The sequence below is a fragment of the Natrix helvetica genome (assembly GCF_964273705.1).
Source record: "Natrix helvetica genome assembly, chromosome: 1".
Taxonomy (NCBI): Eukaryota; Metazoa; Chordata; class Lepidosauria; order Squamata; family Natricidae; genus Natrix; species Natrix helvetica.
Window position 1 is genome coordinate 209,121,685 of NC_138548.1, and position 26,778 is coordinate 209,148,462.

Sequence of the window (26,778 nt, forward strand, 5' to 3'; positions counted from 1 at the left end):
ATAACTACAGTAGTTGTAATGATGCACTAATGTGCTTTTAAAAACTGAATATTTCAGCAAAGATATGCTAAGGATTCACAACAGTTCCAGTAAGTACAGGATTCTCCAACCATGACTCCACTAAAGCTTCTGATAAAATAGAACTTTCTCATTACTTTGATGATCACAAATTCAGGAATCTGCCCTGAATAATATAATTGAAGTAAAATTGAATTCCCTTGGAATACATTGCTTTTTTAAAAAAATGTAAGAATAGAAAAATGTATAATTAACAATAACTTTGGTTTTGTTTGGTTTACTCAGGAAACTGAAGAGGGGATAACAAGTTATTTCTCCTTAAGTGTGAATGGCAAAAGTACTTAAAGAGGATTCCCCCCTCCTGATCTAACCACACCCTTTAATAAGTTTTAATATAGTACACAGCTAGAGAGGCATCAAATTATGCCTAATCTCACTGGTCATCCATGTGCTTCAAATAGGATTCAAATACAGGTAGTGCTTGACTTACTATCAGAATTGAGCCCCAAATTTGTGCTGCTAAGTGAGATATTTGTTAAATGAGTTTTGCCCCATTTTACGACCTTTCTCGGCACAGTTATTAAGTGAGTCACTGCAATTGTTAAATTAGAAACACGGTTATTAAATGAATCTGGCTTCCCCATTGACTTTGCTTGTCAGAAGGGTCGCAAAAGGTGATCCCATACAACTGTCATAAATATGAGTCAGTTGCCAAGCTTCTGAATTTTGATCATGTGACCATGGGGATGGTGCGATGGCCGTCATTTGACTGTACACCGCCCCGAGTCCCTTTGGGGAGAGGGGGCGGTATAAAAATCGAAATAAAAGGTAAAAGGTAAAGGTAAGTGTGAAAAATGGGTCATAACTCACTTTTTTCAATGCCGTCGTAACTTCAAATGGTCACTAAATGAACTGTTGCAAGTCAAGGACTGCCTGTAATACCTAGAATCCTTATGAATTAAATAGGTGTATCCCACACATAGAAATATGGGATAAATTTGGATCCATCAATCACAATATTGCAGATTTTGTTATATTAAGGAAATCAATATAAGTTATTAATTAGGTCCTTAAGTTCAAATAGTTCCAATACAATTAGAGCTGCAATTTCTTAAAATGTAATTCTTGTAGCTCAGCACTAAACCAAAAATCCATTGTTTTTCCCACTCAGCCTGGACAAACTAGGTGCCTGGAAAACTCAACTGTTAAATGTGTTGCTAAGCTTTCTTTCCTGCTCTGGCTGGACAAGCAGGAAGAAGTGTTTTACACAGAGTAGCTATGTGTGTAAGAATCTTAACTCCTCATTCTCTGGCTTTACATCACCCCTGCCTCTCAAACCCTTCCCTGGGATAAAGAGTCAATGGCTTCTCTTTCAGCTTCCTTCCAATCACTGCCTTTATCAGGATGGCTGAGAGCTTTCTTTGAGAATGGCCTCCTAACTTATTGGTATTTAGTATTGAATGAAACAGAATTATGTGAAAATCATTCTTAATGCTTGCATGCTGTTTTACCTCTTCATTTAGAAAGAATTTTTCTCTTTCAAAGGACAAACAGTTTGAGGGGATGGACAGCTTTCTGAAATACATCCTTTAGCCAAACGTAGGCTTTGTTTGCAGAAAGCAACTGTTCCATGCAGAAATAATTGCATCAGAAGTTTGCTTGCAGCAAAAAGCAGGCAAGCACTTTTTTCCCCTTCCAGGGCTGATTCGCATCAGAAGTAATTATTAGGGAACCCTATGCTGGTGTTGGAAGTTATCACCCAGCCCTCTCCCAGAAAAATGAAATATCCTAGGAAATATTGAAAAGGCAGAATATTTCCCTGGATGTGAAAAAAGGGAGAAACACATTTTAAACACAAAGTAAATTCCTGCAGCTTCCTGCCCATCCCCACTTTGTCAATGGGCCATTAAGAAGGCCAAGCTAGTCCACTTTACATAATAAAGAGTTCTCCTCTTCAACTCCAGAGTGATGGGATTAAGGCAGGATAATATTGCCTTTTACTCAACTGACCACATGGCATCTGAGAACTCAACCAAACCTGGATTCAAAACTCAGCCTAGAAGGTTGCCCTTGCCCAGGCCCATGGGAGTCTGGCAACAAATCAGAATACATTTCTTACACAGGAACAAGAAACAGATAGGTGGGGCAGAACAGATTATAAAAAGCCCTGCAAGCCCTTCTTCAGCCCTTCTCTTCCCTTCTCTTCTTCTCCACCAACATTGAAGCATGTGATCACCTTTTCTGTTCAGGACTCAAGCCATGTGGTCCTGTCCACCATTAAAACCATCTTTCCAAGCAGCCTCCATGTCTCCAGTGTCTTTTTCCCCACTTGGAGCCGAACCCAGAAAGACATTTCTTCCAACACTGGCTTTCAGTGAACAAAGCCAGAGCTTATCCCACGCTGCTTTCCTTGCTCTTGTAAGATCACCATATCACGCAACTTCCCCCTTGTTTTGTCTCTTTAAGAACCCATAGGGAATTATTTTTAATTGAAAGGATCACTATCCCATGATAGTCTTTATCACTTTTGTAGGCAGTGCATCTGTCCACGTACATTAACTCAGTGGCCCCCAACCTTATGGGTTCCAGGGACCAATTCTGTGGAGGGCAGATTTTTCCGCTGACTGGGAGGGGCGTGGTTTCACACGCTGCCTGGATCCCGTGCCTGCGTGGATGGGGCTTTACTCAACTGCCCCGCCACAGATCAGTACCGGGTCGCATCCCAGGGGTCAGAGACCTCTGCACTAGCTGATACACATCTCTATTCCCCTCCCCATTTCTCACCCCAACTTCTTATTCTTTCTATTTGGTTTCCTTGTCCCTTACCTTGTCAGACATTTCCCTTTTCAATTAGCCTTGGACTTTTGTTGCCTTATCATATGTTTTGACCTGATGTGATCTAATTGATGGTCATCAAAGAAGTCAGTGCATGCACAAGCATGGAAATTCAATCATGAAGCTCAGCAGCTAAGTATCTATTTGAAAGAAGCTATGTAATTCTAGGTCTGTTGGTGGACCTCCAAGCTGGGGTCTATTTCTGCTGGTGTTTTGTTGAGATGGGAGTTGATATGAAATATAGCAGCTTAATGAATGAGAAAAAGAGACTGCGAGGAAGGCATGCATGACAGTGCGTCGATTGGTTACCAAACTTTTATACTTCCTCACCATAGTCTTCACTTACAATTTATATAGAATCTCATATTATCAATCTAATATATATGTATATAATTATTACCATTATTAAACATTTATTTGACTATAACTATTATATTACACTGTATGTAACTGGAGGATGGTTTTTATGTTTTGTTTTTGTTTGTTTAAAAATAAAAAAAAATTATAAGGAAGGCACGCATGACTTTAGAAAGCTAACTATGAAGCAGAGTGATTTTTAAAAAATGTACCACCTTTTCTAACAGCTATGTTGCCTGGGCCTCTTAATCCATCAATCTCCACCCTCCTTGTAGTAGTTGTGACAGCAAGTGTGGCATGAATGAGCCATTGATTTGTTTAATTATTTCATTTGTATAATGCTGAATCTGTCAGAAGGATAAATAGCAAGGCCAAACAATGTAAATGTTCGTTGTGGTAGACCAACATATATCCATGGTAATAAAGCAAACTGCTTTAGAAATAAATTTACTATCTTAATCAGTAATAGTAATGGAAGTGGCAGAGTTACCATCAGCCAGGTCAGCCAGGAGCAATAATTTGTTGGTAATAACCCAGTAGTAAAGTCATTAACTACCAAGTGAAGATGTCTACACTGATGACCTTGGATAAAATATATATGAAGACTGCTAGTAAAACTGGAGTTTAGAAAATAGGACAGCCTAAGGAAAAACTCTTAAATTTGCTTACCTTGATTGTCAGTATAAGAGGGAGAGAAGGAGCAATGTTATCAGGTTTTCAGAATGATGTTATTGTAGACTAGATTAATGAGGTAGTTAGCTCCACCTTGGGAGCCCTGCTTCCTGACATGGTCTATTTCCAAGTGCTGATATATGCTCTTTGGAAGAGCTCAGTCGTTATCATTTTCCAGAATGAGCCTGACTTCTGAGGAAGGCCATTCAGTTAGATTGGAGGTATAAGCAAAATCAGTGTCTCCTGGTTTCATCCTCCTTCACTTCATAGAAACTGGGAGCAGCCACAGTTTCTTCTGCAGTGAGTGATTCCAACTGGGGTACAGTTGTGATCCTACAGATATTAACTTCTCTGTCTTCCCCAACCTGCTGCTTTCTGTGTATGCTGAGAGTGCAGTTCCAGGGAATTTAGCACACATGAGTGTTGATAGATTGGGAAAAGCCATGCTACGAGAATGGTACATACGGCGTTTCCCCCAAAATAAGACTGGGTCAGGAAGTGGCGAGCATGGTCACCTCATGGCTGCTGCTGTGTTGCACATCGGTGGACCTGCCGCTCTTTTTTGCGGTGCCATTAGCGTGACAGAAAGGGTGTGGTGGCTAGGGTTGCGGGATCAGCCATTAGGTAAGGGCGTGTAGGGTGCATGGGGGATGTTCCCCCGTCTCTCCCTCCCCTGGCCTCGCCTCCTCACCTCATGTTGTTTGTGTGGCAAGCAATCAGAGGAAATGGTGGGGACCTGCTGTGCATGTGCTTAAATATTTTCAAGGAGGGCTTATTTTAGCGCATACACTCAAAGGGGGCTTATTGGGCTTATTATCCGGGGAGGTCTTATTTTTGGGAAAACAGGGTACAACAAGGCAGGAAGCTTGCAAGTTGACCAAGTAGCTACCTGTCTACAGCTTCTAAATGAACAGAGTTGGTTGGGATGTGCCATTTATTAACCCTTTATTTACCTGCCCGGATTGCACAAATGAAGGCCACAGGCTTGACTTATGCATAACCTTTTCAGAATAAAGCATTGAGCATGCTTCCGATTCATCTTTTTTTGTAATTATTTAAATAATTTTTGTGAGGTAGGCCCAGATGACCATCTTCTGGCTGAGTCAAAGTGAATAATGGCTGGCCTTAAGGCTATTAAAATGGGATTCGAAATGTGGACTCCCCCTCCCTTAACAGTCTGCATTCTTCAGGTATAATTTTAGTAGGATCCCCTGAATCACCATGGTAGTTTTTGTAAAAAAAAAAGTCAGATTTGAGATTCTTACAGTTATTCCAGTGCAAACACTACATAATTTAAAACCATGGTTCCTGGTTTGTGTCTTTATTTAAGCCTTTCATGCATAAATTGTGAATTCCTGAGAGATTTATTCAAATTAAATGATGTTTAAAATCTGTTCTGTATTTCTGCTCCTGCTTTGCTCTGATGAATACCTTTCATTTTAAGAGTGCTCTTTACTGAAGTATCATGAATATGTATGAGCCCAATGGCGCTGTCAAAATTGGTGGCTTTTAAAGTAGCCAGCCTTTGAAAATATTGTCAGGGACAGAGAACATAGAATCACAAGGCTGGAAATGACCTCCGTGTTTTACAGAAGAATCTAATTTTTTTATGCTTTCTTCCCCCCCCCCCCCCCTTGCCTTTCTTTCCCCAGCACCGAAGACATGTAGCCCCAAACAATTTGCATGTAAAGATCAGATCACGTGTATATCCAAGGGCTGGAGATGCGATGGAGAGAAGGACTGTCCAGATGGCTCTGATGAATCACCAGATATATGTAGGTATCTCCTACTTCCTCTTCTTTTCCCTAGTGAATATTTTTACAACAAGTTTGATTTGATGTCCTGTACTGCTTTCCATTCACTTTTCCTGAGAGTGCAAAATGCATGGCGTATTTCTCACAGCTTTGGGGACATTGAAAAACAAACAGCACATGAGGAAGTTTTGTAAGAATTCTCCACTTCGGAAAATATCGTTTATTACTCACGTTTTTGTGCAAGTTTTATTTGTGGGCACGTATTCCTCATTGGGTTTTAGGCAAAAAATTTCCCACTTCACTTTTCTGACAAGTTTCCCTTCCCCTTATTCTCCCCCACCCCATTTTGTTTTCTTTTGGCTTCCTCCTGTAGAAACCACTGGCTTCTTAGGACGGCAGTGTTCCTAATTGAAGATTCTTGTCTGATTATAATCTGCTGAGTAGAAAATTTCTCCAGCAGAGAATTTTACATCATATGGAGTATTAATTCTCTTAAGCGAAGTTGCTGAAGTCTGAATCTTGGGCTTTCTGCCTATGAAGTATGTGCTCAGTCATTGAACCATATTCCTTTCCCCATAATAAGTATGGTAGGGAATGGTCAAAATGCCTTTCCTGCTGCTCCACAAGCACTATTTAGACATGTTAAAAGGTAGCTTGGACTTCTTTATAAATGCTAGAAAGTGTCCCTTGGCAGAAGAAGAGCCTCAACATTGTTTTGATTTGCATGAAATGCCAATGGAAGACATTTTTTAGACTTGCCAGCAAGCATTCAGTAGATAGTAGGAAATTCAGGAATGGTTGAAAACAAACCATTGATGCATGTTGTGCATCAAATACAGGTAGTCCTCGACTTACAACAGTTCATTTAGTAACCGTTCAAAGTTCAGTGACACTGAAAAAAGGGACTTGACCATTTTTCTCACTTACGACTATTGCAGCACCCCTATAGCCACATGATTTACATTCAGATGCTTGGCAACTGGTTCATATTTATGACAGTTGTACTGGTGTCGTGTGATCATTTTTTGTGACCTTCTGACAAGCAAAGTCAATGGGGAAGCCAGATTCACTTAACAACCGTGTTACTAATTTAACAACTGCAGTGACTCACTTAACAAATGTGGCAAGAAGATTGGTAACATGGGGCAAAACCTACTTAATAAATTTCTCATTTAGCAATATAAATTCTGGGCTCAGTTATGGTCATAAGTTAAGGACTATCTGTAGTTCCCTGCTACCTAACTTATAACCTTCATAATTAAACCAAGAATGGGAGAAAAAACATTAAATCCACTGGTTGCCCTGCTCTGTGTGAGCTTTGGGACTGTGAGTTAATTCATTAAGACTTATGTCTCGCCTTTCATCCATTATCTTAAGAAAGTAGACATAGGACTCCTCAGTTTTTGTCTGCAACAAACTGAGAGATAAATTGGATTGGACTGAGACTTAGGAGTGGGATGAAATCATAATAGAGAGATCTTCCAGGGAGAAGGGAAAAAAATAGTAATGTTTTTCAACTATAAAAATTCAAGTTAGAATGGTTGATGGTATGTTCCCAGATGGGAATTTTTGAATACAAAAGGAAAGGCTTTTTTCTTAAGGCTTTTTCTTCTTTCTTAACAGCTTATAAACTCTTCTTTATTTTTTAAAAAGATCTTCCTCTGTATTTGCATTCATACAGGGAAAAGAAGATTTTTCAAGCTTTCCTGAAAGGCTTTTTTGATTGATGATTAGGCTTAATATATTTTAGTGGATGATTTTGATTTGTCTAATTTAATATGTTTCAGTGGATGCTTTGGTATTATTACTGAGATGTATTTGTGGCCATTATAGTTATTTTTATAAGCTGAATAAATAGAATAGGGGGAAAAAAGGAAATACAAAATGCCTGTGTGTGTGTTTGTGTGTGTGCGTGCATGAAACAAGAAACTATTTCACAAGAGGTTGGCTGCGGAGTCTGTTAAAAATATCCTAAGTGATTGAAAAGATGCTGAATGACTTCTTTGTATCTGTCACAGAAAATGTGGCACAAATATAACTGACATTTTCAAAATGGACTTGGCCATAAAAAGTAGTGTTAAGAAACAAAATTCCGATCTTTTTATAAAACTACAATTAGTCAAATCACCAGATCATTTCTCAAAAAGTTCTAGGGATTATCCAGGAAACTATAGGCTGGGTAGTTTAATGGCTATGGCTGATAGGTTTCTAAAACTAATAGAAACCACTGTTAAAAATTATCAGGGATATAAGAGAAAAGTGCTACTGAAGAAAAATCCATTAAAAAATTCTTAGAATAACCAGGAAAAAAATTAAAATTAAAGCCACCTTTATTAAAATGTGTGATACAATCACATTATAAATAGTACAGACTGTTACTTGGAAAAGAATACTGAAGAGATGGAATAGACGTAGTAAAAAGGAACTAAAATGATTTTAGGGGCAGAAGTAACTTGCCATGAAGAATGGCCTGTCAAACTTTTCAGCATCAGAAAAAAGGAAGATATAAAGTATGCATAAAACGATGCACATTATAGAGACATTTGATAGGATGAAGGGTTATTTCCACTTTATAATTTTATCCCCCAAGGCTTATCCAGTAAACTGAATGAAGCGAGATTCAGGGCAGATAAAACTGAGCACTATTCTCCGCAATATAGATAGCAAAGGATTGGAATTTGTTCCAGCAAGATGTGAAGGGCTGACCGCCCCAAATTAGCCCTAAAAGGAGATGATGCCGATCCATAGCGGAGAAAGATATTGATGCCTGAGTCATGATGGTATTTGCAATTGTGAGGTTCAGATGTATAGGCTCACTTCTGAAATAAGGGCAAGGGAAGGTACTGTTGCAGTCATGTTCTGCTTGAGGAGTTTACTAAAAAACATCTAGATGGCTCCTGTGAGAAGCAGGATCTTGGGCTAGGTGAGCTTTCAGACTCACCCACCTGGATCATTGTTTTTAGTTGCAAGAAAACTGGGACCAAACAAATTCCTCATCTTTTGGCCCAGTGCAATTAATTCCTGATTATAACAAGAAAACGGATTTGGCCTCTGGGGTGTCTGCCAAATCTCTCCAAGACAATATTTCAAAATGGTGCAATCATTGTGAAATATTTGACAGAGGCCGGATGTTAAGTGTCTTTTGTATAGATGTGCCTCTGGAATGAGACACTGACAATGTCACATTCCAGTTGATCTCAGTTTGCCTCTGAATTTGAGATTTGAATCAATGCAAATATTCAAACATTGTTAGTTTTTCAACATTGCTATTTTGGTATCTAATGGAAGAACCTGTGAAAGATCAAAGCAGCTATAATAATATTTTTACTATTTTCTGGTTGCAAAATTAACAAATGCAATTTTGCTATGAGTTTTAGTATCAAATGCTACACAATTCTATATCAATAGATTGCTCACTGGAGCACTTACCAAATATAACCAATAATAATTACACTGGGTCAACTATAAAACTTAAAAAAAGAAGCTTCAATTCTGTGGACAGTTAAAATATGCTGCTTATTAAGGGAGAAATAGTGCCTTGTTGAAGTTCATAGCTCAAATTATTATATTCCATTTTCCTTGCCCTTCACCAAAATTTGATCTATGAACAAAATAATGCATTAAGGCAGTTTAGCTGACTTGCTAACTGCAATTTAGATTTCTGGAAAAAAATGTGGATTGTGTATTTTACATAGCATGATTCTGTGCTTATTAAAGAGCACACAAATATAATTTTCGCAATTTGATGCGGTCTTAAGTGTGTTGGATTATAGATCCTAGCATTCTAAATCAACTTAGGGAGCTTGGGTAAAGAGCAGATGACATTAATAAACTAAGTAAAAGCCAACTTTCAAAAAATAATAACGGAATGCATTTTATTTTGGTCAGCACAGAACTATTGTTGAAAAACATGAAAAAAAAAGAGGGACCCTAATTTATGAAGCTTATCTCATGTGCCAACATCATTTATTGTTGCTAATATTGATATTAGAAATTGAGCTGTTATCCCCAGCACTAGAAATTCATTGAGGGGGGGATTTCAAGAGAAAGCCTTCTAACCCTAGAAAGATAAGGGGGCGTCTGCACGGTGCCATAGTGGCATGAGAAAAGACTGGCTAAACAGCTCCAGAAGATGGAGAACTTCTCAGTCCTGTCTTAGCAATGACAGGCAAAAGTTACCCCAGACAGAATTTGGAGATAAAGGAGACAGGAGAGGAAAGCTGGAGGTGTCATTGTTAATATCCAACTTGGGTTAGCTTTATAAAGGCAAGCTTACATACGTACATTTGCATGCAAACACCAAGAAATTTCCAGCATATTCCAAACAATGGAGCCCCTGGTTGGGATGAACTCATTATTGCTCATTTAGCCTCTTCTTGATTGTTCCCACCAATTTTAAAAAGCACCTATTAATTTAAATGCAGACACAAATTATTAATTAAGGTTTTGGACTGCTGACAAATTTGGGGCAATACCTACCGGGACTTCCCTCTGAGATTTCTAGCCAAAGCATAAATATTTATTAAAACAGGCACCAACAATTGATCAGCCTTAGATCAAGTAGCTTCACTGTTGTCCAAAAGCAACCAACTGAAGAGGTTGCAGCTGAGGATGAGAAGGAAAGCAGGATTGTTTGAGCAAATTTTCTGAAAGACCAGCTTCTTCTGCCACCCCTCTCCTTCTCATTTCAGCAGGGGATCAGAAGTTGTTTTTAACAATAAGTGCCTGAGCTTGCACACTTTCTTGTCTCCTCAACTCCTTTCCTTTTTGGAATGTTGTCTCTTACAACATCCTTTTAACAGGGGTGGGCTTCAAAAATTTCAGCAACGGGCTCTCTGCCTGTTTGCTAGGTGGGCATGACCATGGTAGGTGTCACATAGTTGGCCTCCTGCACCACAGCGGGAGGAGGGGGCCTATTTTTGCCTTTCCCAGGCTCTGGAGGCTTTCCTCTAGCCTCTGGGAGGGAAAAAACGGCTTCCCCCAGACTCCAGAGGCCCTCCGAGACTAGAAACGGGCCCATTTTCAGCCTTCCGGAACTTCCAAAAGGCCCATTTTTTCACCTCCCTGAGCCTCCGTGCAGGCCCTGCACTTACCTCACATCCAAAACGGGCCATGTGGAGACTCCCGGGAGGGGAGGGGTGGACAGAGCCTGACAGGGAAAAAAATGCCCTGGGGAAATCTGAGATCAATGGACCGTGGCTGATTCCCTTCCGCATATCTTTTGAGATATTGAGAAAAATAAAAGTCTTTAAAAGTATTCTAATTAATAAACAAACTTTAATACGAAAAATAAAAAAGTAAATGAAACAGAAATAACTAATGGTTACATTTTGATAATGAAAGCTACGTCTGCCAAGCTGGCTGCCGAACAAAGAAGAAGAGAATTTAGTTCTGGAATGTGTAAACGCATGCGCAATAAATCACTTTCAGATAAGAACTTTTTGTTTTATGACCTGCGCAATAAAGCTTTCTTAGTTTAACTCTTGAATGTCAGTTTAGGCAGTTCAGGCCTAGCAAACCTTTTAATATCGTGACACCCCTTCTTTTGCTAGTCTGGGCTGACGTCATCAAATCATCAATTAAGGCACATCTTCTTTCGCAGATACTCGTGTTGATTTGCGGCAAGTGGTTTGTTAAGCATGTCTGCGATCTGATCATGTGTAGAAACATATTGCAATTTAACAAAACCTTGCTTAACTAATTGCTTTGTGTTTTGATAACGAATGTCAATGTGTCTGGACCTAGAACCTGTAAAATGTGACTCAGAAATATAAACCACAGATACATTATCTTCCATCACGGTGATTGGTCGAATCGGACGTGTCCAGATATCTGTGATCAAAGCATCAAACCACGTTAGAGAATTACAAGCATCTGAAACACAAGCATATTCAGCTTCAGTAGATGAACATGAAACAAAACTCTGTTTTCTCACTTGCCAGTAAACAGGACAACCATTTAGGAATATCATGTAACCAGAAGTGCTTTTGCGTGACTTCTTGTCGCTCGCCCAGTCGGCGTCAGAAAAACAAATCAACTTTGGTTGATCAGTGTGTGTTGGTTCTAGCAATAACTTCATGTGCTTAGTGTGTTTTAGGTATTTCAACAACTTCTTAATGCATGACCAATGAAATTGTGTTGCCTTACCTACGTGTCGTGATAAAAGATTAACACTAAGTGCGATGTCAGGTCTGGTCCAACTACTAATGTATAATAGTGAACCAATGACTGAACGATAAAGTGTTTGATCCTCGAACTCAGGACTTGGTTCATGTGTTAAGTTGTGAAAATCTGTTTGCATGGGTGTCTTTGTTGTGCTAGCATCTTTCATGTTGCAATGATGTAGAATGTGGTCAATTTTCTCTTCTTGTGAAAGACTAAACCCCTTCTGTGTCTTTTCAATTTGAACACCTAAATAAGTGCTAATGTGTCCTAAAGATTTCAGTGTGAACCATCCTCTGCTACCAAGTTGACAGGGAAAAAAATGCCCTGGGGAAATCTGAGATCAATGGACCGTGGCTGATTCCCTTCCGCATATCTTTTGAGATATTGAGAAAAATAAAAGTCTTTAAAAGTATTCTAATTAATAAACAAACTTTAATACGAAAAATAAAAAAGTAAATGAAACAGAAATAACTAATGGTTACATTTTGATAATGAAAGCTACGTCTGCCAAGCTGGCTGCCGAACAAAGAAGAAGAGAATTTAGTTCTGGAATGTGTAAACGCATGCGCAATAAATCACTTTCAGATAAGAACTTTTTGTTTTATGACCTGCGCAATAAAGCTTTCTTAGTTTAACTCTTGAATGTCAGTTTAGGCAGTTCAGGCCTAGCAAACCTTTTAATATCGTGACACCCCTTCTTTTGCTAGTCTGGGCTGACGTCATCAAATCATCAATTAAGGCACATCTTCTTTCGCAGATACTCGTGTTGATTTGCGGCAAGTGGTTTGTTAAGCATGTCTGCGATCTGATCATGTGTAGAAACATATTGCAATTTAACAAAACCTTGCTTAACTAATTGCTTTGTGTTTTGATAACGAATGTCAATGTGTCTGGACCTAGAACCTGTAAAATGTGACTCAGAAATATAAACCACAGATACATTATCTTCCATCACGGTGATTGGTCGAATCGGACGTGTCCAGATATCTGTGATCAAAGCATCAAACCACGTTAGAGAATTACAAGCATCTGAAACACAAGCATATTCAGCTTCAGTAGATGAACATGAAACAAAACTCTGTTTTCTCACTTGCCAGTAAACAGGACAACCATTTAGGAATATCATGTAACCAGAAGTGCTTTTGCGTGACTTCTTGTCGCTCGCCCAGTCGGCGTCAGAAAAACAAATCAACTTTGGTTGATCAGTGTGTGTTGGTTCTAGCAATAACTTCATGTGCTTAGTGTGTTTTAGGTATTTCAACAACTTCTTAATGCATGACCAATGAAATTGTGTTGCCTTACCTACGTGTCGTGATAAAAGATTAACACTAAGTGCGATGTCAGGTCTGGTCCAACTACTAATGTATAATAGTGAACCAATGACTGAACGATAAAGTGTTTGATCCTCGAACTCAGGACTTGGTTCATGTGTTAAGTTGTGAAAATCTGTTTGCATGGGTGTCTTTGTTGTGCTAGCATCTTTCATGTTGCAATGATGTAGAATGTGGTCAATTTTCTCTTCTTGTGAAAGACTAAACCCCTTCTGTGTCTTTTCAATTTGAACACCTAAATAAGTGCTAATGTGTCCTAAAGATTTCAGTGTGAACCATCCTCTGCTACCAAGTTGACAGGGAAAAAAATGCCCTGGGGAAATCTGAGATCAATGGACCGTGGCTGATTCCCTTCCGCATATCTTTTGAGATATTGAGAAAAATAAAAGTCTTTAAAAGTATTCTAATTAATAAACAAACTTTAATACGAAAAATAAAAAAGTAAATGAAACAGAAATAACTAATGGTTACATTTTGATAATGAAAGCTACGTCTGCCAAGCTGGCTGCCGAACAAAGAAGAAGAGAATTTAGTTCTGGAATGTGTAAACGCATGCACAATAAATCACTTTCAGATAAGAACTTTTTGTTTTATGACCTGCGCAATAAAGCTTTCTTAGTTTAACTCTTGAATGTCAGTTTAGGCAGTTCAGGCCTAGCAAACCTTTTAATATCGTGACACCCCTTCTTTTGCTAGTCTGGGCTGACGTCATCAAATCATCAATTAAGGCACATCTTCTTTCGCAGATACTCGTGTTGATTTGCGGCAAGTGGTTTGTTAAGCATGTCTGCGATCTGATCATGTGTAGAAACATATTGCAATTTAACAAAACCTTGCTTAACTAATTGCTTTGTGTTTTGATAACGAATGTCAATGTGTCTGGACCTAGAACCTGTAAAATGTGACTCAGAAATATAAACCACAGATACATTATCTTCCATCACGGTGATTGGTCGAATCGGACGTGTCCAGATATCTGTGATCAAAGCATCAAACCACGTTAGAGAATTACAAGCATCTGAAACACAAGCATATTCAGCTTCAGTAGATGAACATGAAACAAAACTCTGTTTTCTCACTTGCCAGTAAACAGGACAACCATTTAGGAATATCATGTAACCAGAAGTGCTTTTGCGTGACTTCTTGTCGCTCGCCCAGTCGGCGTCAGAAAAACAAATCAACTTTGGTTGATCAGTGTGTGTTGGTTCTAGCAATAACTTCATGTGCTTAGTGTGTTTTAGGTATTTCAACAACTTCTTAATGCATGACCAATGAAATTGTGTTGCCTTACCTACGTGTCGTGATAAAAGATTAACACTAAGTGCGATGTCAGGTCTGGTCCAACTACTAATGTATAATAGTGAACCAATGACTGAACGATAAAGTGTTTGATCCTCGAACTCAGGACTTGGTTCATGTGTTAAGTTGTGAAAATCTGTTTGCATGGGTGTCTTTGTTGTGCTAGCATCTTTCATGTTGCAATGATGTAGAATGTGGTCAATTTTCTCTTCTTGTGAAAGACTAAACCCCTTCTGTGTCTTTTCAATTTGAACACCTAAATAAGTGCTAATGTGTCCTAAAGATTTCAGTGTGAACCATCCTCTGCTACCAAGTTGACAGGGAAAAAAATGCCCTGGGGAAATCTGAGATCAATGGACCGTGGCTGATTCCCTTCCGCATATCTTTTGAGATATTGAGAAAAATAAAAGTCTTTAAAAGTATTCTAATTAATAAACAAACTTTAATACGAAAAATAAAAAAGTAAATGAAACAGAAATAACTAATGGTTACATTTTGATAATCAAAGCTACGTCTGCCAAGCTGGCTGCCGAACAAAGAAGAAGAGAGTTTAGTTCTGGAATGTGTAAACGCATGCGCAATAAATCACTTTCAGATAAGAACTTTTTGTTTTATGACCTGCGCAATAAAGCTTTCTTAGTTTAACTCTTGAATGTCAGTTTAGGCAGTTCAGGCCTAGCAAACCTTTTAACATCGTGACAGAGCCAGCCAGTAGTAGGATTTGGAGGTTCTCCACAAACCGGCCATAATATTAGCTACGGGTTCTCCCGAACCCAGATAATATATAAGATACTATAGGATTCAGACACCCCCCCCGGGCGATCATCAGTAAATAAGGGACTCAGATTTGCATTATATGTTTGATTGCTCTGGGCTAAGCCAAAGTCCTTGGTGAAAGGGACTGACCCAGTTTGGACACATTTGGGAGAGAAGGTAGCCATTGCCTAAATTTTACAACAGGTAATCTGATGTCCTTCAGATGTTTTGGATTACAATTCTTGCTATCCTTGACTATTGGAAGAGACTAGCTTGGCTATCTCTTGCCCATTTGTAGAGCAGTTCTTCCATTAAGGATGATGGCATATCATTATTGTACAGGGTTGGGTGAGGTTAAACTCTGTATCCTGAGATGTTTAGCTATGGAAGTTTTCCTATCTAGTAAAGACTTAGAAATATATTTTTCGGGGGCAATAATGGAGTTTCTCTTTTTTGCAAGCAGAGGGGTATATATATGGCAGGGGTGTCCAAACTTGGCAACTTTAAGACTTGTGGACTTCTGGGAGTTGAAGTCCACAAGTCTTAAAGTTGCCAAGTTTGGACACCCCTGATATATGGTATATACTGTATATTATCAAACAAAAGTGTCTGGAGAATAAAGATGTTACCTGTAACAACCTTAAGACTCTGCACAATGGTTTACTCTAGACTTAGTCTTTAATTTCTGTCCCTTTTAGCTAAATTATAAAGCTACTGTACATGATAAAGGTACAGATTCAATATGTGGTTTAATATGTACTACATTACACAGCATTTTTTAAAACTCAATTTAGAATATTCTTGCTTGTACAAAAGTAACTGAGTGAGAGGAGAAGAAGGGTATTTGGTGGCAAAGGTTGCAAAGCTAAAGCATAGAAAGAATTATTTACTCTGTGAAAAAGAAACAGAAGATGCTAAGCAAATTCTGTTTTAAGTCTCAGTTAATGTGGCCCTTGATGCTGGTGGATATTAGAATTATAAGCATTAGCACATAGTGGCTTAGGAGGTTTATAAAGATTTTGAATTATGCTGAATTTAGATAAAGATATAGTCATCCAATCATGTCTGATATTGAGTCCCTGCACTTTTCCTAGCAAGGTTTTTCAGAAGTGGTTTGCAATTGCCTGAGAGAACCTGATTGGCCCAAGGTCTGTATTGTCTGTAGTAACAATAACAGTTGCCATTTAATATTAATAATAATTGCATAATACAGTAGTAGAAATCCAGATGTTTTAGCAGAAACATTCTGTGACATCAAGTTAAAAGTTTTTTTAAAAAATTAATCTTCTGTTGTTTTTGCCCTTAAGATTTCATCCGTGCTTAGCATTTTAGACTCTCAGTTCAGATCTCCTTCTTAATTCTTCCTTTTTCAATTGTATTTATTTCTGGATTGTAGCCAACTCAATTAGAGAGGCCATATATTTATGGGCAAAAGAACACCACCTTTAAAAGTGGTTTTTATAATGTTAACAATTCCTGTCTAATGCAACCCTTTGGGGTGTACCACAAACCTGTCACATGAAATTAATTACCTAATTTATTATCTTTTAAAATAAGTCAAATAGTTTGTTAAGGTTCTTCGTGCCAGTAATGATTAAGTGGCTGATGGAAGGACTATTCTACATGGCAGAATACTTTGACTGATGGATCAGTACACACCAAGGCTTCTAACCTGAGCCGTAAAAGAATTTGGCTTAATTAATCTTTAATACAGAGTTACTCAAACTAATTTGCTTAGTATGTTTCCCTTGGAAACACAATCTGAGATTTCATTGCCTTGTGGAAAAAGGATCTGGGTCAGCAGTAGGTAGCTTTGTGCCCTCCAAATATTCTGGACTGCAGCTACCATATGTCAGCATGGTTCCAATCCTTTAAAACCCTTTGCATTCCAAACTACCTGAAAAATTCCTAGGTGAATTCAAATTAATTTTAAGACTGAAAAGGAGTAAATATATGCTTTAAACCAAGTGTCAAATTCAAGGTCTATGAGCCAGTCCGGCCTGCGGGGTGCTTGGATCTGGCCCTTGAGGGCGCCCTGGAAACAGTGAACAACTGGCCTGCAGTGCCTCTGACAGTGAAAATGGAGCTCGGGTGGGCCACACGACACCCCCCCCCCCCCAGCTCCTTTTTTGCTGGCAGAGGGTTGCAGGAAGCCATCCCAGCCAAAAATGGAGCTCAGGAGTCAGTTTTCACTGGCAGAGTGCTTAGGCCACCACAAATGCCCCTGACATGAGTGACGTCAAGCTGGCCATGCCCATCCTGGATACACCCCCCCCCCCGAGATCAACAATACAACCCTGATGCGGGCCTCAATGAAATTGAGTTTGACACCGCTGCTTTAAACCAACATTTACCAGGAATAGAATAATTGTGTCTGCGTTTCACCCAGGTCACTTGGAGTGAAGACTAGCATTATGCCTGTTGTATTCTCACATTCATTTCCTTAGTAATTATATGAGCTCATGCATTCTGTTTTCTAGATATAAAGGACTCACAGTATGTGTCTAACCATCATCTATACACATGAGGCTCTATTCCTTTTTCTAGGATTTTCTATAAAATATTTGTGCTGAGACCCTTGGAGACCCTCATAATGGCAGTGGCTCTTCTTATTTTCCAGGCCCACATAGCAAGGTGTCGAGATGCCATCCAAATGAGTACAACTGCCTGGGGACTGATCTTTGCATTCCCATGACCAAGCTTTGCAATGGCGAACGTGACTGCGTAGATGGTTCAGATGAAGGCTCACACTGTAGAGGTAAGTTGTACAGTTGGATAAATGCCAGCTAATTAGGAAGCAAAATTCTAAAAATTCTTGGTGTTAAAAAAAAAAAATCTGATACAAGCTGCCATTGTGACCTGGCAGCAAAAAGACTGAGATAATTTTGGTTGGGTTAAGTAGACAAGTAAAAGTCATTCTTGCTATTAATAGGATAGCAAGTGATCAAAGAAGCACAATTAATAGTAACTAAATATACTGTAGGTAAAGAGATATAGATATTACTCTACTTACAAACTTTTGAGTTGTGAATGTTGACTGATATGAACAAACCGGTCCACAAGTCCATCTTAGAAGGTCCCAGAAGTCAAGAGAAGTTGGGAAAGGATTAGTTTCCAATGTGCCACATCTCTACTGCAGCATGCAGAAAGCCAATCTTTTCCTGTCTTCTCCCGACTTTATAATTCAACCTCATGGAAAGTCAGCAAAAAAAAAAAAAAAGGAGCAGGAAAAGGAGAAGAAGAGATTGAAGCATCGAAGTGATCCCAGACCAAGCTTGAGCGATTCAACTTGACGAAGAAAGTGCTGTCATTGTGCAAGATGCAGGACCCTAATCTTGAGCACTTCACCAGAATGTCTGCCCATCAGGCGATCTGCTGCTACAGTGTCCTCTATGAGGAAAAGAGGAAGACCACTACCCAAAATTCACTTCCAGAAAGTAGAAAACCTGCTGCATCAACTTCAAAGGATGAACCAACACCATCACCATAACTATCAAGTTTTACTGTCACTTATGTAAGGTAAGTACTCTATTGGACGTGTTTTTTACACTAGTTTGGACTTGTGAACATCCTCTCAGAACGTAATCTGTTTGTAAGCAGAGTAATGTCTGTAGAGTGAAAAGAGATGGGAAAAGATCGGAATCATCACATTTTTTTAAAATAAGAAAATGAAGTCGTACACTTAAAAGTACACAGAAGAGTATTGTAGGAATGGTGTATATTACTGTCGTATCTAATTTTGATTTTTGCTCAGTATAAAACAAAACATCTAACAAATGAATAACAGCTGAGAATAATTAGCTTTCAGGCACGAGCTTAGAAATTATTTCGATTACTGTCATTTCCTCTGAAAAAAAGAGGAAAACTGCCCTCTTGCTTTGTGGAAAGCTGCCACTGTGGGTTTAAAAGTCAAAATTCCTGTTAATTCTTACTGTATTGTTACTCAAACATATTATATTTACTTCTCTTTAGATGTACTGTACGTATCTGTAACAGAGGTCATACCACTATGCTTTATATGCATTTGTATACATCCTTGACTGGGTCATAATTTCATTCTTATGTAAATAACATTATAAAAAGCAATTAAGAGGGAGCAAGATATAAAAACAGCATAAATTAAGAGGAAAATGAAGTGATTCAGATGAAAATAGGGAATATAAGCCAGAAACAGAAAAAAAAAGTTGTACATACTGAAGAATGCAGATACTTTTTTTTTTGTTAAACGTTACTTCAGTCCATCCTTCTATCTTCCTGCAAGGCTTATGTAAATAGTTGGAAAAATATTTGAAGAGAGTTCAAGACAGAGAATCATACTTAAAAAAAAAAACCACTGTCATGAAAAGCATAAGTAAATCAAAGTGAATATTCCCCAAGGAAGAGATTAATCATTAGCTTAAAGTTTATCAGTATAAGCTGAATAAGAGATAGGCTCTTGATAGAAGAAAGAAACGGGGTGGTTAGCAGACTGATTTGCAAATTAATTAGTACGGTCAGCTTTGTGCACACTTGTTAGGAGTTCAGTCAAGTTCTCTTTCAAATGAGCCAGCATAGAAATTAAGCATGGTGCAGCACCGGCACCTTGAGCAGTTCAGGAGAAACAAGTGTACAAAAGGAAAACAAAAACCCTCCAAACCCCCAAGCTTTTATTTCGGTTTCCTTGCAGGCTGCTAAATAGCCCCATTGTCCTTGGGAGGTGTTTAATGCTCCTGGGAGGTTTCATACTCCCGTAGATCAAAGAGGCCCATTTTTATTTTTTATAACCTTGCTCCGTAATCCTATTGGAAAACTCACTCTCAGCAAAGTTGAATGTTGGAGCATTTCAGAGCTTTGTCACGTGAGCAGATTACTCACCTGCAGGCTTCTGTCCTGGAGTGAACCTGGGAACACAGAAACAACAGGATGCCAATACTGGCGCCTCCATGGATGGCTATGCTCGATGCAGAATCTTGTGTGCGATTGAGGGCAGTGTAACCTGAATGTCTTACAGGCAGTCCTCAAGTTACGACCACAGTTGGCCCCAAAACCTATGTCGGTGGAGAACTTCATTAAGTGAGCCTTGCCCCATTTTACGACTCTTCTCACCCCATTTGTTAAGTGAATGGCTGCAGTTCTTAAATGAGTGAAATGGTTGTTAAGTCAATCTGGTTTCCCCATTGTCTTCACTGAAGGTCATAAAAAGGGGATCACATGACCCCAGGACACTGTGATCGTCATAAATGTGAGTCAGTTGTGAAGCATCGAAATGTAAATCACATGACCACAGGGATGCTGCAATGGTCATAAGTGTGAAAAACAGTCATAACTCACTTATTTTCAGTGCCATTGTAACTTTGAATGGTCACTAAATGAACTGTTGTAAATCAAGGACTACCTGTATTTGGTCCTCAAACATATTTCTCTGAATTACACATTCTTACCTACATCTATACTTATCCCTCAATATAGTATAGTGTATCAATAATCCTGTAAGTTATTTTCATATCAATTTTATTGAACTATTAAGACCTTGGTAGTTTCTGTAGCCATAGCCAGATAAACATTTAGACTTCTACCAGAAAGGTTGGCAGAGAATGAAAGGAGCAGTCTGTGCTGGACATAGAAGAAGGGACATTTATTCTTCTATGGCCGGCATCAAAAGCAAGAGAGAGCTGGCTGGTTTGTTGCTGTGTTTCTGTGCCAGCAAAATAAAAACATAGATTGAATGACATCTCCTGCTGTTCTATATGTGTGAAAAGAGGAGGCTGTGATTAGGAAAGCAGGTTGCAGAGACCCATCTGTGTGGTTTTTAAAAGCAGCATAAGGCAAGACCGAGGAGATCATTAACCCTACAGATATTGTTGAACTGATCCTCCAGCTTTCTTCATCTTTGGCTACGCTATCTGGGGTTACTAGGAGTTATAATTCTGAAATAACTGGAAGATAGCAATAGCACTTAGACTTATATACCGCTTCACGGTGCTTTACAGCTCTTTCTAGGCGGTTTACAGAGTCAACCTATTGCCCCCAGCAATCTGGGTCCTCATTTTACCCACCTCGAAAGGATGGAAGGCTAAGTCAACCTTGAGCCTGGTGAGATTTGAACTGCCAAATTGCAGGCAGCCGGCAGTCAGCGGAAGTAGCCTGCAGTACTGCACTCTAACCACTGCGTCACTGTGGCTCATTGCTTTTCCACTCTAGTGATGAGGTGTAACTCCTGATGATAGGGGTAATAGCGGCAACCCATAGAGAATCTGAAGTCCTAGCAAGTGCTGAACTTGCCGCCATGCACTTCTTTGTCTTCCTTTGTCAAAGGTATCCTAAGTCCCAGTTAGATCATGCCGTGCAATTTGGATTCCTAGCCCAGCTACCCCCATTTCTTTTTCTTTTGTTTTGAAGGCTTCTAGATAATAAGGCTGAATGAATGGCTCTTTCTCTCTTAATCTTTCTAAGCTGTCTTGGACGTGTTAAAAAAAACCACATGCTTAAGACTAAAAAGAATAATCCCTCTCCCATGAAATGTAGGTCCAATCAGAAATGTTTTATTTGTAGCCTTTAGCTACCAAGCCCAGACTTGTTCACCATTGTTGATTTGTTTTATTAGGTCAAATTCCTGCCCTTATTCGTCTTCCTTCTCTTTGCTTTTTATTGTTCATAAAACCAGGACGTTCTTTGATTGTTTTGTAATCTTTTAAACTTTCTTAGTCACATAGCGAGCATGGTGTCCATTGAAGCCATAGGCAACTCTTCTCCAGAACTGGAGACTACTGGAAGTAGGTTTTTGGGGTAGTCAGGGCCAAGAAACGAGAGGCTGCTTACAAGGGAAAGCTTGCTGGATCAAGGCGGAGAAAGTATGTTTCTCTAAAATGGAAAAAGAAAAAAAGTATATTTGCTTCTCCGAGTTTGTAAAAGAAAATAGGTTAGCTGCCAGAGAACATGGTGACCAGAACTTTATTTTTACGTTTGGAACAGAGATGTATATATTTCTCTCTACCATGTCACTTTCAACAACTCTGTTGCAAGCCGGGTGAAGTTTGATTGACCAATTCTGCCTGCATTCACAATTGTCTTTTCAGGATTATGTTCGTGAGAGAAGTAACCCTTCTTTCTGAGCATTGCCATAGTCATAGAAGCAGTGTGTGTGTGTGTGTGTGTGTGTGTGTGTGTGTGTGCATCGTTCAAAACCAAAAAGCCACATAAAAAGAATTTAATAAATCTTTTAGAATAACTTCCCCAATTTGATGCCCTTCAGATATATTTCCGGCACACTCACAGACAACTGGCCACGGCAAAAATCAAAATTGGCTTAAAACAGAACAAAACTCCCATTAATATCGCCACCTCTCCCCCCTACATATATTTAATATATTTAATATTTCCTCCTTTATTATGTTAAATATGACTTTTTGGCAGTAGGCTTTGGAGGGGTTGGGGGAACATAATCAAGGTTTGATGGGCTCCAGGCGAAATCCCCACAGGGGGGGAGGGCTTTGTGTCCATTTCTGATATTGAATATCAAAAAAACAAAGATGTAATGGAAGCGCAAGAGGTAAATAAAGACAATAGTTCTGAATGCATATAGAGTTTTGTTATATTTTATGCAACACAGTATTCCAAAAATTTTCAGTCTTCCATATGCATTTACAATATATACGTCGTTCTCAACTTAAAAGCACAATTGAGTCCAAAGTTTCCGTGGCTAAGTGAGACATTTGTTAAAGAGGTTTTAAAGCCCCATTTTATGAGCTTTCTTGCCACAGTTAAGTGAATCGCAGCATTTGTTAAATTAGTAACACGGTTGTTAAGTGAAACTGGCTTCCCCATTGACTTTGTTTGTCACTAGGTCACAAAAGGTGATCACATGATTTTGGGGGACATTGCGACAGTCATAAATACAAGTCAGTTGCCAGGAGACTGAATTTTGATCACATGACCACGGGGATGCTGTGACGTGTGAAAAACTGTCGTAAGCCACATTTTTCAGTGCTGTTGTAACTTTGAATGGTCACTAAACGAACTGCTGTAAGTTGAGGACTACCTGTGGCATTTCATTTTTGTTTCTTATGGAACCATCAACTAAGAGGGCCCTTAGCTCTGTAAAGGGATCTAGAGCATGGGGCGGTTGGGATAGGATTTCTGTCAGAGGTGGGTTGCTCCCGGTTCGGCCCAGTTTGGACGAACCGGTACTGGAATTTAGGCCTGGGTCACAGAACTGGCAGTGACCCAGGCCTGCCACGCCCCCAAACCGGTTCCCTCACCGCTGCTGGGTGGCCGCCATTTTGGATTTTAGTGTCTGCGCGTGCGCAATTCACTGTATATTGTTCTGCGCATGCGCGAAGAACAGTTTACATTGAATAGTGCACACACACTCAGTGCGCATAGGAGCATGCGGGGGTTGCGAATCAGTAGTAAAACTGGCAGCAACCCACCCCTGATTTCTGTCATGCATCATTCAGTCATTTATCTTTCCTGATGGTTAACTGTACAAAGTGAAATCAATTAATAATACCTTAACCATACTCAGTTGTGTTAGGATTTGAATGAGAGCCAGCGATTTTTCTGAGTGGCACCTCCTTACGTAACCTGGCTGACTCAGCAGACAAACTGCCAGGATTCGGTTGATGTATTTGGTTCAAGGTGACTCATTTGAGAAATCTTTTTAAAGTCTGCCTTCCCTGGATATGTGGGCCTGTGGAATCCAGCTCTGCCCAGCCAATTAAACCCTGATGATTAAAGTGACAGGTCTGATTCTTCCTGAGAAAATCTTCTCTGAGTTCTGACTAATTGAGAAGAAGCATGCCTAGCACTAGGACTGTGTGACTCTCTGTATCACTTAACCAGGTTTCACTTCTGAAGAGGAAAAGTTCATGTTTGGAATTGTTTTCTGATATTCTTCTGGTATGAAAAAAAAGTATGACGAGAATAGTGTTCCTTTTTTTAAAAGTGTCATATAACAAAGTTAAAAACAGTGAATAAATACTTAAAATCTGCTAAAATTTCAGAAACCTAGATGGTTATTGAGAAAGATTTTTTATGAGGTGGAAGGATGTAGTCTGACATTTTTGTCTATCCTCAAATTATTTTAGATATAATGAATTACACAAAATTAAAAGAGAGTGTAAATATTTCCTGTGTACATAATTTGCCCATTTTCTTAATCAGAATATGATTTTCTTTGTTGTAGAAAACTAGGGACTTGTGATACTATCGTTCTGGATGTCTTTTGCATCTAGAATGTAAAACAGTAATTGCCAAGAAAGCATTTTATTTATTTGTCTAATTTATGGGACTGCCTATGTACCCAAGAATCTCTTGAGTGGCCAAGATACTAAAAGCAGCTAATTATATTAAAACGAAAATCAAGTAAAACTGCATTAGGGCTCAATAAAAACACAAACCCCTAGACATAACATTCGTGCCAGGCCTTCCAAACTAAAATCCCACCATTAATGCCTGGGAGAAGAGCCAGGTCTTCATGGCTTTGTAAAAGGCAATAGAAAAAGGGTGGTCCATATTTCAGAGGGAGGCTATTCTACAAAGCATGGGCCATAACAAAGAAGGCATGGGTCTGGGGACCCACCAGAGCCCATGCACTCCCTCAGATGCAATGAGGTAGGCAGAGAGACAGTCCAACAGAGACCTCTTCCCATATCATACAGGGATCATGCAGCACCTAGAAGTCTATGGGGAGCCAGGGCAACCCATGGTGGCACATGAATGTTGTGCCATGGGATGCTAGACTAGCTGAAGCTTCAGAATGCTCTTCAAAGGCAGCATAGAACAGGTTACAATAGTCCAGCCAGGAGGTGGCTATGTATGAGTAGCTATGAGCAGTGCCTTCCAATCTGGGAACGGCTGCAATTGGCACACAGGATGTATTTATGAAAAAAAAACTCTCCTGACCATAGCTGCCACATGTTCCTCCACTTGTTCCTTGAGCAAGAGTCATGAGCCCAACAGAATCCATAGAATGCATACCAGATCTTTATGGGGAGTGTAATCTCCATTCAGAGTTAATTAGTTAGAAAAGTCAGTTAGTCACTGGTAGGGGTATTAATGCAATATTAACTGTATGTGTGTATTATATACAGTATATTCCCACATATATAAATAAATAAAGTTGGTACAAATATACATTTGGACTATCTAGATTTAAAAAAAAGCATGGTCCCATTCTGAATTTCTTCAGTCCCTTGAATCATTGAGAAGGGGCAAGGCAAGTTTCCAACATTGGATTTCAGAAAGACTCAAAGAAATGAGAAACAAGAATGGAGTTCTGAACTGAGAAATTAAAAAAAGTAATATAAAATAAATACAAATATATCCATATAATCACCAGGAGTCAAGCTCGATTCGGAAGAAAACGCTGGGTAACTACAGACCAGTCAGCTTAATACCAATGCAGGATAAAATTCTGGAACATATTGTTAAACTTACAGTCAGTTGCTAAGCATTTAAGAAAAAAAATGTACTGCTTGGCAGAAGAACAAATCATGTTCAATCAACCTGATCTTTTTTAATAGAATGATCAATTTAGTTAATCAGATGTCAGGCCCAAGCCCAGAGATGACACAGCAAAGTCTAATCAAATTCAATTCTTTATTTGTTTGCACATAATGGATATAGTCTTGCCAAACTAAGACTATAACCTTCTATCCACTAGATAAATCCCAAGAAATTCTAAGGTGTGGCTACCCTGAACCTTCCTTCTACCACCACCACCCCACCTCCCAAATTCAGGATTATGCAGTCATTTAATCTTGGCTGTCTTTGGGAAAGCGACTTAGAAAGAGGTGTCCGGAAATATAAGTTACATTATAGGTTCTGTGCTTTCAAGAGATGTTTAAATTATTTGGATGAAGGGTTAAAAAAATACAATTAGCAAATTTGCAGATCACACAAATAGGACTGTTAGCAAATATGTCAAAGGGGATCATCAAGATTCAGGAGGATCTTGACAAGCTGGAAGACTGGGCAAAAATCAGCAAGATGTATTTGACAGAGGCAAATGTGAAGATTTTACAAAAAAATTGATGGCCTATCATACGACCGGAGATGGTGGTGGGGAACCATACTAGGACACAGCGTATACGAAAAAGATGTGGGCATTTCATTGGATCGCAAGCTAAACATCAGCCAATAGTATGATACAATTGCAAAACCCCCACAAATTCATTTTAGGCTACATCAACTGAACTATAATGACAAGATCAAGAGAAGCCATCATTTCCTTTCATTCTGCATTGGTCAACTGTGCCTAGAATATTATGTTCAGTTCTGGACATTGAATTTGAGTAAGAAAATTGAGAAATTGAAGCATGTCCAGAAGGCAGCAACTAGGTTGATAAATGAAGGAAGAAGAATGAGGAATGGTTAGGCATGGGGTGTGGTTAGTCTGGAGAAGTGAAAACTGTGAGGAAACATGTTAGCTATCTTCAGTGTTATAACATTTTAATATCTTTCTTTTTTTAAAAAAATATTTTGCAGTATTTGATTGCCCAAAATATTACCCCTACTCTAAATTACCACTACTTTTTTTTATTTGTGCAACATCTGTGGTACAAAATAAAATACACAGACTGAGTTATTTGGGTGTGTGTATGTGCATGCAC

The 26,778-nt window shown here is 39.1% G+C and overlaps 1 protein-coding gene across 3 annotated transcripts in view; it reads left to right on the forward strand.

Annotated features, from left to right (window-relative positions):
• LRP1 (LDL receptor related protein 1) overlaps positions 1 to 26,778 on the forward strand; it is a 382,005-nt gene that overhangs the window by 91,674 nt on the left and 263,553 nt on the right. For all 3 annotated transcript variants that reach the window (XM_081934411.1, XM_081934412.1, XM_081934413.1), the window contains 2 exons: positions 5,535 to 5,657; positions 17,808 to 17,945. In XM_081934411.1, the coding sequence (XP_081790537.1) occupies positions 5,535 to 5,657; positions 17,808 to 17,945 (261 nt within the window). The remainder of the gene's footprint in view (positions 1 to 5,534; positions 5,658 to 17,807; positions 17,946 to 26,778) is intronic.